Source organism: Coturnix japonica, chromosome 2, assembly GCF_001577835.2.
Source record: "Coturnix japonica isolate 7356 chromosome 2, Coturnix japonica 2.1, whole genome shotgun sequence".
Taxonomy (NCBI): domain Eukaryota; kingdom Metazoa; phylum Chordata; class Aves; order Galliformes; family Phasianidae; genus Coturnix; species Coturnix japonica.
The window spans coordinates 15,405,017-15,417,331 of record NC_029517.1 but is presented as its reverse complement, the minus strand read 5'-3'; the positions used below and the strand labels follow the sequence as shown (position 1 = coordinate 15,417,331).

At 41.5% G+C, this 12,315-nt stretch overlaps 1 protein-coding gene across 17 annotated transcripts in view; it reads left to right on the top strand.

Moving 5' to 3' along the window:
• The window catches only part of KIAA1217 (KIAA1217 ortholog), a 327,102-nt gene that overhangs the window by 230,502 nt on the left and 84,285 nt on the right, over positions 1-12,315 (top strand). For all 17 annotated transcript variants that reach the window (XM_015853276.2, XM_015853279.2, XM_015853274.2 and 14 more), the window contains one exon: positions 8,685-8,880. In XM_015853276.2, the coding sequence (XP_015708762.1) occupies positions 8,685-8,880 (196 nt within the window). The remainder of the gene's footprint in view (positions 1-8,684; positions 8,881-12,315) is intronic.

Sequence of the window (12,315 nt, the reverse complement as noted above, 5' to 3'; positions counted from 1 at the left end):
CTGGCTGAGGAGGCCACAGCTCTTAGGAGTTTTTGTCTAAGTCTCTTGCAACTCTGAAATCACCTCTGTCACATCTTTCTACCTGTTGAGCTCCTCTTCCATTTCTGTGTGACTTCTTACATAGGTATCTGCTACAGATTTTTTCTAGCCTTGCAGTGAACACACACTCACCTTTTAGATACATTTTGAAAGGTGCTCCTGCATGGTTTTTTTTCCTGATGAGAACACTAAGCAAACACGTGCTGCCAATAAGGAAGGAGGCCTGGGAGCACGCAGCTTATTTGCTTCCCTGCTGATTTTGTTTCCACTTGGAGAATTTCAATGCACCAATAAAAATGCTGACCAGGGGGAAGATGGGAGTGGCAGGGTGTGGAGAGCAGGGAGGCTTCTCTCAGTTGTGCTGAGGGAGGAAGGAGCAGAAGGACACATTGACAAGTGGGCAAAGAGGATGTGAAGCTCCGCTCTGGCACAGCAGCCCCGTCCCACTCACCGACCGACCTCCCTCCCACTTACCAGCATCAGTGGTGCGGGATTCTTTTTTTCTTCCCCCCTCACCCGGTTATTTTTGAAATAAAGTGTTAATGAAGATCTCCTCGTTTGCTTTTAGAAATCAGAAAAACAGGTTTTTCCAGAGCAGCTGTGGGCTGGAACCTGCATTGTGCTCCTGTGCTTTGGGAAGCAGACACCACAAAAACAGACCCTCCTCCTGTTTTCCTTAGGCACATGTGTGGGAGAAAAGGGCTGGGTAGGTAATCGTTTTCTTGAATCAGAACACACTATTCCCTAGGTACATCTAGGTATCTGCTATTTATTCTTATTTATTTATTTGTTTATTTATTTTTCCTTTCTTCCTTTTTGCATGTGGTTTTAAGCATGTAAGGATCTTTCCCCTTTAATCAGCATAATGACCGCTTTTGTTTAAATCATCCCTTTTAATCTTTGGATTTCTCATGACAGTTCTGGGGGCTGTGTAGGTAGGAGTCACCTGCAGCTGATGAGACACAGCCGTCTCCCTCCTGGAACAAGGGATCATTCTGTTTTGTGGGTGCTTCACAGTGGGGTTTTTAGGAGGGAAAAGAGAAATAGCTTCCAACTGAAGTTGCAGTAAGATTTTAATTAAGACAGATGTTGATGCCCAGGCATGAATTTATGGGTGACTTACTTAAGGTAGTAATAAGCTGAGGCTATGTTGCAAGAATGAGACAGAGACTATGAAGGGGGGTGAGTTCTGCTGTAAGCAGAATAGATGGGGCAATGGAACCTTTTGCCAGAGGGAAGTGGTGAGGTGATCCATCACTTGTTGAGTTGAGCTCTCACATGTAAATAAATACTCTGTGTCACCGGGCGTTAGAATACAGCAGAGCTGTGTGTCTGTGATTTCTTTCATTCAGTGTAATTTTTGCTTATTGTCAATGGACGATTGTTTCTATTGATAGATTTTATCTATCGTTTTATTGTAATTTCCACCTTAAAATCTCATACTGACGTTGATAATAAGGAAAAAAAAAGAACAGTCTTGGACTTGGATAAAAACATTCTCAGAAATATTTCTATAGTGCAACGTGGATTACTCGGGTTGGTTTGGGCTTCTTGTTTTGATATTTCATGTATTCAAAAGAGATGCCACAGCATGTTGCCTTATTTCAGTCTGGACTTGTCTGGACTAATTAAGCTGCTCTTAGGCAGGCTGCTGGGTTCCTCGGGGCACGTTTTCAAATGCAAGTTCCTCCAATTAAACATCTGAATAAGAGGTCTTGCAGCATAAGTGCCGAGCACCTACAGCTTTTATTGCTTCTAATGAATATCTTTACTGCAAACGCACTGCTTTCCAGAAAAACAGGCTTCGGTGTATCTGCGTGCCTACAGTAGGGAGCCAAAGGCTGGAAACGTTGCTCTGCGTCAGTCATTTATAGCAGAGTTGCGTGAAAAACTGCCTGCAAGCTCGGGGATCGCCCTGCGGAAGCCGAGCAGGGAGCGTGGCAGTCAGCAGCCGCGGCTGTCCTCGGGATTAAAAGAAATGGGTCTTGGCGGCCGGCCACAGCAGGGAGTGCGCAGCTGGCCATGCAGGGCTCCTGGGAAAACGTGCGGATTTTTCACATGGTTTGAATAGCATTTCTACCTAAAAATATGGCTATAAATCCTGACAAATGATGAGACGTGATTTTTTTTTCTGCTCAGAGAAAGAAACCGTGGTCAGCATCAGTGTATACGGAGAAAAGTAGAGATCCTTCCATAAGCAGAGAGTTCTGCCTTCAGACTTATTCACAGAAACGGGTGAGGCACCCTCTTGGTGTGTCATCCCACGCTGCAGTGGGCTGAGTGCCTCCCAGTGGGACTCCCTGCAACAAACTGTGGGGCAGCATCTTTCCAAGGGGACTCTGCGTGTTGCCTCTGTGTGAGAGAGTATCCCAGTGTATCCATTCCATAGATGGAATATAAACTTAGGTGTACATAGGCGTGTATAAGCATTTAAATTTTCTGACAAAGCAGTATGGAAAACATTGTTATAATAATTTATTTACAGTAAGAACACATAGGTAGTATTCATTTTCACTCTAGCAGCAGTTATGTCACTAATAGCATGTCCAGACAAGTAAAACCTTGTAGCTGGGGTCGTATAGGACCCTAAAGACTCTGTATCTTTGGAAGAAGCAGATCCTTCCTTCAGACATTGGTAATTTGGAGCTGACATAAATGGGATGAGGAAATATGACTGCTATGATAATAAGAGCACATGTGCTGTGACAATATTTCAGAGATAATAAACTCATCATACGTTAAACACAGCCTGCTTATATGTGCATTTGCAGTCTGTTTCATATCCAGTAGACATCTTTGGCACAAGTCATGGGAGAAATAATCTACCCGAAGGTCAAGAAAAGAAAAACAAGAAGAACAACAGAGATCTGCTGAGTGGTTTTTACAGATCTTTGTTGTTCTTCTTGTTTTTCTTTTCTTTCTTTTTGTTTTTTGAAATGTTGTGAAGGAACTCAAATATTGGTTTGCTTACTTTGCCTGTGCTAAGTATGTTCTCTAGAGTACCTGCTTAAAGACAGTTATTTTATGAGGGCCGTATTATTCTTTTTATATCTTTGTTTACCATTCATACGCTGCCAGGAGTGCTAGAAACTCTGACGATGTACATGATAAGATTATTCTCCTTAAGAAAGAACTTTCTGTCAAGATAAGGACCAAGGAAGTTCCTGGAGACAGGTAATAGGAAGTGTAAATTGATCAAGAGATGAAATTAAATCCTTCTTCAGGTAATGGGTACATAACTTCCTAGATCTTTTTGTCTGTGAAAATGTGTGAAGTGAAATTTGCAGCTTTTTGAAAAGGAAAAGAATGGGGGAGAGGGGGCGGGTGAGAAACAACCATCAGGGAAACGGATTAATGTGGTAAATAACAGCATAATGAGCACGGAAGGAAACTGTGATGAGCAGAGCAATAGAACTCATTAGGCCAAAGGGTGAGCATGGTGGTGATGGGCTGATGGTTGGATTAAATGATCTTAGTAGTCACTTCCAACACTAATAATTCTGTAATTACATGATTCTATGTGGCGGATTCCTGGAGACAGAGGAGGGTAGCAGGGCAGAGGCAGTGGCTCAGTGGCTCTTGGGGACATCTCTGGTGCCCTGGGACTGCTTGCCATATTGGCTTCTCTACCACATTTTACATCCTTATTCAGGTACCTCTGGTCTCACTGCTCATTATTTGAAATCTTATTGTGTTCACAGAACTGTGTACTTCTTTGCATATTTTCCAAGGCAGTGAAAGAACAGCAGATACATTACAAGTGTGTGCTTTGGGCAAGCTCTAACAGCCAACAAGCAGTAGTGAGGCTTGATTAGCTGTAGCTTTATTTCTTTATCAAGTCCCAAGATCAGTTAGAAGATATCAGATCTTCTGTAACTGCTGTATGATACCCTAAAAAGATTACAGAGATGTACATCCTTGTATTCCAAGAGGATTACATACAATTATTATCTCAAAACACTGTAATTATATCTGAGTTTTCACCAGAATCTTTCATCTTTTGGCTTTTTTTGTTTCTGCTGAGCTTCCTACGCAGTACTAGCATGGAAGTTCAGCTCAGCTGGCTGAAAGATCAGATGGATTCATTGCTCTTCATTGCTCTTACTGGGTCTCTGCTGTTTGTAGTTACAGTGCCAGCCTGCTTCAGAGGCAGCCATCCATCCAGTCTGTGACTCTGCCTGTGTTCTCGTGAACTCTGAAAGATAAGCTGTATAGTGAACACTTATTTTGTAAATTCTTATCCTGCATGCTAGTTCCCCATAATTAAGTATTTAAAGTTTTGGATAATTTTAAATACAGTAGTGAACATGCCATGGAAATATACATGAGGTATGATTTAATAAGATTTCTTTGCCATCTGTCTGATTTATCTGATTTTGTAGTCACCATGCTTCAAGGGTTGGGTTTTGCTGAATTCTCCTACCCTGCTTTCTGTGTCTGCCATTACAGGTCTGTGCAGTTTATGGCTCCATAAATGTTGCTTGTCCGCTACCCACTTCATGGGCTGGTTTTCCGACAAAGTTCTGCCTAATTATGTGCTTGGTCATTAAGTAGCATTAAGCCTGGTGCTCACTGCCAATGATAAAAGTGCTTTTTATCATGTATATACTCATGTCTCCCAGTAACTTGAATTGCCCCTGTTGCTGTGTTTGAATGTTTTCTATAATCTGTTTAAAATTCAGAATTACATCTGTAATACAATGTTTACATGAGTTGAGCATGAGAAAGAGTATGAAATCTTTCATAAAGGGTATTTGTATACATGGTGGATTTCATTAATCATAGAATTGCTTGCATTAGTTTTACATTTGTGCATCCTCACTTTCTGGAGTGGAAATAGTATGGATTTATACCATATTAAAAGGAGGACTGGGCTTCATATCTGAGCAGAATGGAATGAGGACTGCTGAAAGGGATGCTTTTTAGTTCAGGGGGATGTGTCAGACCATATGTTAGGTGCTGAAGAATTGCCCTGGGGACAGGCAAGGAAACATGACATTGCTGAGGTTGTCTCCATTTGTGCATTGACAGGACATGCTGGGCACAGCTGAGATTGTGTCTAGTTGCTTGTGGTTATGGCATTATCTCCTTACTGCTTAAGTACGCACCTGTTCGTATGTGTAGATAGTGTGCAATGGCATGACTCTGTTGGCATCTGGGGGTTCAACTGAAAGAGAAAAATAGAAGAGTGAAAAGCAAAATAAGCTTGATTCATATTATCAGAGTATTTTTCTTAAAGAAACAGTGGTAATTTCCTTCTCAGCAAAACTGTGAAGTTAAAGATCTTTTGAGGCTGATTTTGTTGCTTTTCTTTGCATTCTGTTTTATTTTTTTTAGTTACAGCTTTCTTGAAGATGAGAGTTATTATGTGCCTTCTATCATCCTGTTAATGGATACATGGAGATAAGTTATTAATCACTGCAAGGTGTTACTAAGCTGTAATGGCGTGATTTGGTAGTACTCATGAAATATGCCAGTGTAAATGAAATACTAGAGCTGCTCCAAAAGTATTGTCTCCTTTTCCATTATGTTGGCCCATGACAGCAAGGGTGGATGTTGGTGGTATGGCAGTACAGGTGGAACCTTTCTGACAGAATTCTGTTACGTTTTGTTGCCATGTGGCAGCAGAGGGGCAGGGATGACATGCAGATGAAGCAAAGGGGTGGCATTGAAATTGTTTCCACATGGAGGAATTACCTATTCACATTCACAGATGCTTGTTGAATGTTTATGGAGGCCAAACAGTGAATGTGAGCACGGTGAGGCGGATGGTGTGTTTCAGCTGTGGAGACAGTAATGTGAAAGACAAGCCATGTTCTGGACAGCTATGCACAGCTGTCACACTGTGAAATGAAGAGCATCTCCATCAGCTCATCTGTGCAAATCAGCAGATTATGACCAGGGAACTGTGTATGGAACTGAATATCAGCTTCAGTGTGTTGGAAATCATGGTGGCAGTGCTGGAATATCACAAATTTTGTGCCAAGTGGGTCCCACAAATGCTCACACAGAAACAGAAAGAACATCATATGCAAGTTTGTCAGGAACTATTGAGCCAATGAAAGGCTGGGGTTGGAGCTTGATGAACACTGAGGTCCCTTCCAACCCAAGCCATTCTGTGATTCTTTGACACCGAAGGTGGTGGTTTGCAGGATCATATCCTTACTGGCGATGAGGTGTGGTGTCACCACTATAAGCTGGAGTCAAAACAGCAGTCCATGGAGTGGCAACATGTGAATTCTCCACTGAAGAAAAAGTTCAAGATGCAGCTCTCAGCGGTAAAGTGATGTGCACTGTCTTTTGGGATAGGAAAGAAGTGATCATTCTAGATTTCCTGAAATACGGACAAGCATCAACTCACCACTACATTACAATGCTGTCTAACTGAACACAAACTTCCAGAGTCAGGCCAGACAACAAGACAGCCTTTCTCTTACAACACAGTAACGCCTGGTCCAACACCAGTCTGAAGACAGTGGAGCACATTGCCAATCCTGGCTGGACTGTCCTATCACACCTGCTTTATAGTCTGCATTTGTTGCCTTCTGACTTCCTTCTGTTCAGACCAATGACAGATGAACTGCGTGGACAACATTTTCCTAGTAACCACGTCGTCTTCATAGCAGCTGTGAAACAGTGGGTCACCTCCATGGGTGCAGATTTTTACGTGTGCATTGTGCATTCTCATGTTCATTGCTGGCAAAAATGCACAGCTAATGGTCATGAGTATGCTGAAAAATAGCATTTTGTAGTGGAGAATTTGTTCCATCAAATAATGTTGTGCTTTATGTATCTGTTGTAGTATCCATGGAAATAAATAGGTGTCATTACTTTTAGAGCAACCTATGTACTTCAGCAGTGATGGCTTCCAAGCCATTTTGGAAAGCTGAATGAAGAAACACTGAGTAATCAAATTCTTTGTGTTTGCAAGTCACTTGTCACCTCTGTAAGCTCTCAGACACAAGACCGTGTATTTACAACCTGCAGACTAGTGCTGACCATGTCAGAGGCACTTCAAATCATACTTTAGTTTACTGAGAACAAATGTTGTTAATTTTAACTCCAGCAGAAATTCAATGCTCTTGAACAACTTTATTGCAGGACATTAAATAATACCTAATATTTTAATATCAACATTTCAGAAGTGGAGGATTTAGTTTTCTCATGAGATATTCCTGGTTCGTTATAGTTGGTGAGCAACTAGTCAGCTTAGCAACAACAAGCTTCTATAGCCAGATAATGAAAATCTAATAAGAGTTCAAATTCTTCATACCTACAAGGTCACATAGGGAGTATTATGTGATACGTGCCATTACTGAAACAAGCTCACCTCCTCTCACTTAAAAAAGAAATACTGAAGGAACCAGATGTGAACAAATATACAATATCTCGGCTTTCCAGAAAGAAGGAAAAACTTTTCTAGATCTTGACAGTGTCTTCAAAGGAAGGGTTGAAGTTAATTTCAATACAGGTGGTTTTTAATGTACCATCATCTGGACTTTAGTGACAGGGAAAAGTAAACCATATGCATTTTATAGTATCTCGTGCATGCTGCAGTTTAAAAGCCTTTTAAAAGTTTGTATTTACGTGCTTGTTTTGGGACGGGGAGTTTGCTATGCTTTAAATTTCTGCTTGTACAGTGTCTGTTCTAGTTATGATACTGAATTTGCTTCAGAAACTGGAAAATTGTTCTTGCAAAGTAACCATAGCATGTGGTTGAGGGAGTTTCACTGAATGGAGCAATCAGTACTGAGTGTATTTCTTCATGCCAACACTCCTTCATCTGTAGTCAGCAAAACTTGCTCAGGACATTGTATTTCTTATTCAGTCTGTTTTCATTATGCAGATCTTACAGTGATAGTGTCGGTGGAAGTGCACAGAAGAAACTGTCTCCGTCTTCTATTGAAAGTCTGTCTTTTCAGTTACGGTGTTTAGCAATTTAGTAATGTGATTGCCCAATAAAATCATAGTTAGTTTGAGATGATACAACAAAAGCAAGATAATTGTATATGACTTCAGATAGAAATTTTGGGTAGCTAATGTGGTCATGCAGCAAGGCCTGTGCCTTTTGTGGATGTTGTAGCAGCATATTTTGAGACTGATATCTTGTGACTGTACTGCAGAATTTCTTTTCAAGGTATTTTTCTTAGTGGACGGGTCAACATAAGAATAGTGTTTAATTTTTTTCTCTATTATAACTTTAACTGCAAATAGCTTAAATGACACTGACGTGCTGTTGTGCTACTACTATCCTCTTCATACTTTCATACACTGAAGGTTTAAATGGAAATTTAAGGAAGAACAGTGAATACCTTTCTGATCTTACATCAGTTCAGTATGTGAACTTAGACATGCCTATGCTGCAGTGGTTGTTTGAGCACCAGGGAATGGCATTACTGTACATCTCTTCATCACGTCTTGCCCTGAGGGCCTTGTTAGCAATGAAATTTGCAATGTGGATGTACAATGATAAAATCTTGAGCAGAATACCCAAGGACAATGTTTTCTTTTATAACCTACACGAGAATGACCTTCAGCATACCAGTATTTGAAGAAGTTTGGACTTCTTCCTTCTTTTCCTTTTTTTCCCCCCCCAAAAATATTCTGGTTCCAGTAGACAAATAATACAATACTCTGTTTTGCAGACTAGAAGCCCGAAGCCATCGCAGAGCCCACAGCCCAATCTGGGAGACCAGACAGAGCATCTATCTGAAGCATCCGCTGATTCCTTAGAGGCCATGTCTGAGGGTGATTCCCCAACTCCCTTCTCAAGGGGCAGCCGCACGCGGGCGAGCCTTCCTGTGGTGCGGTCAACAAACCAAACCAAGGAGAGATCACTGGGTAAGCCCTGCTTCAGTCACTCTGCTCTCTACTCCGAGCTCATACTTTCCTTTCTATATTTCAGTTAGGCTTATAAAATATAAAGACTTTGGTAGAAGATTATTTTTTGGAAATAAGCTCAGTATTGGGTACTGGCTAACCTAGGGGAATGGTGAGATTATTTTTGTATGTGGATGTGAACTCTGTACAAGCCCATGCCCACGTTTTCTGACAGGAGATATTGGCTTTGTCTCTTTATCATCTCTTCCAAGCTAGACCTAGTCTGAAGCAACCTAGAAATATCATTGCCTGGCAGATTTATTTCTCAGAGAAAAGATTTGGTATTTGAACAAGGGAATGTGAATAGATACATTGATGGAAATGCCATTTTCTTCAGGGCAGTGCCCTTCCACCTGGGTGGTGACATGACTGACACAGAGATAGAGGTGTGCAGCTCCACTTGCTGCCTTTTTCTTTGTTATTTCCATATCTGAGGGCTGAACAGAAATCCACTTTGAGCTGAAGCTGCTGTGCTAACAAAGTCTGGGAGACTTATGAGCTAACGGATGGAACAAGTACTGCCTGTTTTTTTGAGGGAAGACACCAGTTAAGAGGGAAGACACCACCAGAGGGCAGTTAAGCTGTTGTGTGCAGGTTGCTGAGGAAGGTATGTTTCTGCTCAGAGTCAATAAACAGAAATGCTGTTTTCCTTTAAAAATCTCCTCTTCCAACAAAGGGTGACATAAAGCGAAGGCTGGGCTGTGAATCATTTATAAGCTTATAAGCTAATCATTGTACCTTACCTATTCCTCATCAAGCTAAGACAATTTCTGTCAAGTGTCATGATATCTGAAAAACAAAATAAGTGGAAAAAAAATAGGACAGGGTGTTGGGTTGGAGGGCAGAGCAGTAGGATGGTGTTAAAGACAGGGCTCTGCTCAGTGGTGCCCATTGGACCACTGACATGTTTAATACTCTGACCTGCACACTACTTCATGGTTTAGAGATGTTTTGAAAAGCGAGCATGCAGTTTATGTCTGATAGATGAGCAGGGGATTCCATCTCTGCCTATGAGTCATGGCTGTCTGGGGAGTCCTCAGTGTGACTTGTTTCACCCCAAAGATTTCTGTGTTTGCCTCAGTGTGATGTGAGGTGGGTTAGGACTTGGCAGGTCTTTGTGTGACGTGGGGTACAGCCACTGCAAGTGGGTTTCAGTGGGCAGTCAGCATCATCCATCAGCACTGGGATCTCCTGCATATACATGTGCCCTCCCTAGGCCATGTGGGAAACCTCAGTTCTGAGATTCTGCATGAGGTGCAATCCAACAGCTTTTCATTGACATCAGAAGGGATGGCCTTCTGTGCACTGGTACTTTGTGCAGCATTTTCTCCCCAGAAGCTGACCTGGAAAACCAGTTTTTATTGTCAGTATGCAAAACTGGCATTAGTCTTTGTAAAATGACGATACACTTACATGCTCATCACTACAAATAAGCCTGGTAATAGGAACGTAAGAAAGGCTGTACTGGATTAGACCATGAGTCCTCCTGGTGCCATATTTTGTCTCCAGCACAGCAGGGACCTTAGGCAGCTAGCCAAGGCAAAAGAGTGCAGGTGTGCTCCTTCCTCTGACTGCTCTCACAGCCTCAAGCTATCTTCAGCTTAGGGATTTCCTGGTTATGGTTCCTGTCTATGTAATAACCCTCTAGAGATGTCTCCTCCAGGTACTTGTTTAGTCTTCCTTTGAACTCATGCAAATTTTTTGCATCCACAACACCACAGCTGTGACTTTGGTGGCATGTTTTGTTGGTTTACTGCCCAACCATTGCTTTTCTTCTGCTTTGTTTTGTATTTGCTTGTCTTGTCTTCATCTTTGTCCTTGTGCTGGAAGTAACAGCAAATATTAGAACCCTGTCTGTTCCCTCAGGCCATCTCTCAGTTTGCAGGCTTTTCTCATGTCCCTCAGGACATCTGTTCTCTAGACTGGGAAGTGCTGCTATAATCACACGTTCCTTACCCTTTGAATTTATTCTGGTTGGATAGTATCTTTTTGTTGAGATGTGAGGACCAGAGCTGCAGAAGCCCACTATTATGCAATCCATTTTTAAATACCATTTTTTACCATCTGTTGCAAATACTGAATTGTGTTGCCTCCCAATGGAAGACTGTCACATGAGGATGTACCATTTTATTTAACAGGAGTGACTTCAGACCACACAAGACATCCCAGCTCAGCCCATCATTCCTGCACTAAGCCAGTCCATGCTCTTGTTTATCCCAGCACATGCAGGCAAAATGCAGACAGAAAAAAAAATGTATAGGAAGGAATGTGATGTGAAACATTTGATGGGGGTTGGGAAGGGTTAGATTTGAAACTGGAGCAAAATAAGACTTCTCCCCCTTGTGCTGGAGGAGGGGTCACAGCTGTAAGTGTGCCTGATGGGATTGTCACACAGCCAAATAGGAGATAAAACATTGTCACCACCCACAGTATGTCATTTCCAAGTTGCTCCAGGGGCCTATTAATAGCAAGCAATTTGTTTGAAAAGATAATCTAACAATGATTTTAAAATAGTTCAATTTTAGGTGGTTATTCTTCAGTGCATTTCTTTTACAACAACACCTTTTTCAGTCTTTTCTGCCAGTGTGCACTAACGCTGCTGTGAGCAGCGTTTTGAAGTGCTCCTGTTGGGCTTCATTGCAGTGTGACCCTGATAGGGTTGCTTTGACTTCCAGAAGTACAGGGGCAGTGTTTGTTTTTAAAAAAACAGGAAACTGTTTATAATCTTAATTTTAAAAGCACTCTGAAAATAATTCTCTTTACCTGATTACAAACAGCTCCGTGTAATCACCTCCTTTTCTGACTCTGTTAATTTTTTAATTTAATCTAATTTAAATACAAATTATGTTTTGATCATCAGCCAACATATTTTTATTGTGGAAAATGACCAAGTTAAGTGAGTTTTTATTAATTTTGCATGCAATATCTCAATGCTGTTATTTTTAAAAACAGATGATCTCTTTGGAATTCTAATTCTTCTGCAGCTTCCCATCTGACTGACTGCATTTGAGTCAGTTTGTTTTAAAACTGTGGTCTGAATTAACGTGGAGCCGAAAAGGAATAGTTGCAGTGCGTTTTGGCTGCCCCTAGCATTGTGGTTCTGTCAGTCAGGACTGATCAAACAGGACATGGTGCTCTGATACATGAACCTGTTGCACACCATGAAGAGCTGACCCAGAAATCAGTATTCTAGTTCTGGGTCTGTGTAAAATTTCAGCCTCAGCTTTTGAAAGGAAGGTCTTTCTTGGCTAAGAGGTCCTTCAGAAATTGGCACTTCTCTCATCGATCTGCAGCCTGGAGACAAAGTGTGGCATTAGAATAAATTAATTCACTGCGCAAGAGAAAATTAGATGCATTTTCAAATGTCTGTTTGAAAGCTGGGATTTCTTCCAGCAC